The sequence below is a fragment of the Bison bison genome, unplaced genomic scaffold (genome assembly GCF_000754665.1).
Source record: "Bison bison bison isolate TAMUID 2011002044 unplaced genomic scaffold, Bison_UMD1.0 scf7180017864383, whole genome shotgun sequence".
NCBI classification, from domain to species: domain Eukaryota; kingdom Metazoa; phylum Chordata; class Mammalia; order Artiodactyla; family Bovidae; genus Bison; species Bison bison.
This window is the reverse complement of record NW_011494955.1, coordinates 5,902,381-5,904,934: the sequence shown is the minus strand read 5'-3', so window position 1 is coordinate 5,904,934 and position 2,554 is coordinate 5,902,381. Positions and strand designations below refer to the sequence as shown.

Sequence of the window (2,554 nt, the reverse complement as noted above, 5' to 3'; positions counted from 1 at the left end):
CTTCTTTCCTCCTCAAGTTGGCTCCATGTATGTCTCCTCTCGGGAGTCAGGGGACCCAAAGTAAGACCCAGCACTCCCAATGATCTACTCTGCAACCTCAATCAAGTCCCTGCAACTTGCTGGATTCTAATCCTCACAAGAACAAAATGGAGTTGTTCTAGAATAATCTGAGGGTCATACAAGTTCTGACGCATATCTGTCATAGGACACTTCTTGCCCTGCTGTCTCCTGGGCCCTGGTCAGGCTCCCAAAGGGAACAGTGTGGATCAGGAAAGGGTTGAGAGAGTTCTTTGGAAATAAGTCGGGAGAAAGGACCAGAATGACTTGGAAACAGCCCCCAGAGACAAAGAGAAGCAAGGGGAGGAGAGGCAGGGAACCTGTGAATCAAGACCTTCCTTCCCTTGAGGAAGGTATTGTACTGAGCAGCAGCACCCCCTGACCTCTGACCCCAGAAGGATTATGAGGGGGTGAGCTGACAGGGGCACATTGGCCAGGGCACGAATCCCCACAGGTTGTACTGGTGGACCATACTTATTCTTGAAGTCTTCCACGACATCCTGCATGTTCCGAAGCTCCACCTCCAGGCGACCCCCATCCAGCTGCAGGGCCTCTAGTTGCTTCCGCAGGCCAGCAATCTGGGCCTCAAAGATGCCCGGGAGGCGGTTGCTCTTGGCAGATTTCTGCTCCTGCAGCAGCGCCCACTTGGTCTCCAGCAGCTTGTTCTGCTGCTCCAGAAACCGCACCTAGAAGGAGCAGGAGGAGGGAACTTATGGAGGGCAGACTGTGCCACTCAGCGCAGTTGGGAGGATCTCCAGCCACGTGGCAGAATCGCATTCCCACTGGCTCTTCCCCCAAGCTGGGCCCCTAGTCCTTGGCCCTCTTCTCCAGGAAGCCCACCCTGAACAAGCCTCTCCTCCAGGACTCTCTGTCTCCTGTGTGTGCAGGGCTCAGATGACAGACATGTCCCAGAGCTTACGCTTTAGGGTCTCCTCCTTCCTCTGCTCCCCATCGCACCACAGGTGATGGTCTCCACCACCCTCTCGGAAGGGCTGCTGCTGCTGCTAAATCACTTCAGTTGTGTCCGACTCTGTGCGACCCCATAGATGGCAGCCCACCAGGCTCCCCTGTCCCTGGGATTCTCCAGGCCAGAACCCTGGAGTGGGTTGCCATTTCCTTCTCCAATGCATGAAAGTGAAAAGTGAAAGTGAAGTCACTCAGTCGTATCCGACTCTTAGCTACCCCATGGACCTACCAGGACCTACCAGGCCCCTCCATCCACGGGATTTTCCAGGCAAGAGTACTGGAGTGGGGTGCCATTGCCTTCTCCACTCGGAAGGGCTGCCTCCTTCCTATCTTCATCCTGAGCCTGACTTGGGCCCCCTCCCTTAGGCTGGGACCTTATCTCTTCCTCTCTCAATATCCTCCCTTCCCCTCTTCCCTCTTTGTCCAATAGGGCCTCAGGACAGGATGCTATAATCAAGCCAGTGTAAAAGGAGCCCTAAGAAGCACCAGTATGACTGGTGGTGGGAAGCCAGCCTCCTCAAGACCAGCCATTCAGGCAGCAGAACCCTGGGGCTGCAGCTAAGTTGCAGGGGGAGGAAGCCTGGGCCTGGGGCTTTCTGTGGAGGCTGCCCCAGAACCTGAAGGATGTGTATGGTCTGAAGGGTGAAGGAGAGGAGGAGATGGGGAACAGAGAAGCGGAGAGTTACACAAGGCAGGAGAGGAAAAGCCTGCTCCATGCCCAGGGAGGAGACCCTGGCCCTGCTCCAGGGAACTAGCCCTTAGTTCCTGGGTCCAGCCCCCACAAGTCTGCGCCCCCATCTCCATCCCCCACTCTTTTGGGACCTGAACAACCGAGAAAAACACTTCCTAAATGGCCCTTCCAGGGGGCACTCAGTGCCCCAAATGGGCTCTCTCCAAGGGCAGGAAGAGCCTCACTTCCCACCACCAAATAGAGGGTTGGAAGACCAGGTAGTTGGGGCAGCCAGGGTTGGGAGCCTCCCTCTCTCCAGCCCTTTATTTCCAGCAACTGCTAGATAATAACTGGAGAGGACAGGTGGGAGGGTTCTCAACCTACCCCATCTCCGACTCCACACAGCCCCCTCTCAGAGAAAGGGGCCCAGGGAAAGAAGTCCTGGCCCCAGGCGTTTGGAACTCGAAAACTGAGCTCAAGAACTCCAGCTCACAGGACAGCCCCCGGCACACATTCGGGGAGGGAAAAAGCAGATTGATTTGGGTAGCTTGCCGGAAGAGAGAGGCTGAGGTTGGCAAAACAGCCACAGGATTCATGCGGAGGGTTCAGTCCCCGATATCGGAGGAAAGAGAGTACCAGCCCTCCCAGCGCCTGGCTCACGTTGGCACGGCGGGGCGGCTGCTGGGGCCTGGAGCCTGGCTCCTGGCAGTGAGGGAGCTCACCTTGTCGATGAAGGAGGCGAACTTGTTGTTGAGGGTCTTGATCTGCTCGCGCTCCTCCTGGCGCACCTGCTGGATGGAGGGGTCGATGTCCACCTGCAGCGGGGTCAGCAGGCTCTGATTGATGGTGACCGCGCGGATG

The 2,554-nt window shown here is 56.9% G+C and overlaps 1 protein-coding gene across 1 annotated transcript in view; it reads right to left on the bottom strand.

Annotated features, from left to right (window-relative positions):
- Positions 1-2,548, bottom strand: part of KRT7 (keratin 7) — a 14,172-nt gene extending 11,624 nt beyond the window's left edge. Inside the window, exons 1-2 of the mRNA XM_010857873.1 lie at positions 2,416-2,548; positions 532-743 (exon numbers count right to left, since the gene is read on the bottom strand). Coding sequence (XP_010856175.1) covers positions 532-563 — 32 coding nt within the window. The 5' untranslated portion in view covers positions 564-743; positions 2,416-2,548. The remainder of the gene's footprint in view (positions 1-531; positions 744-2,415) is intronic.
- Positions 2,549-2,554: the final 6 nt, after the last annotated feature.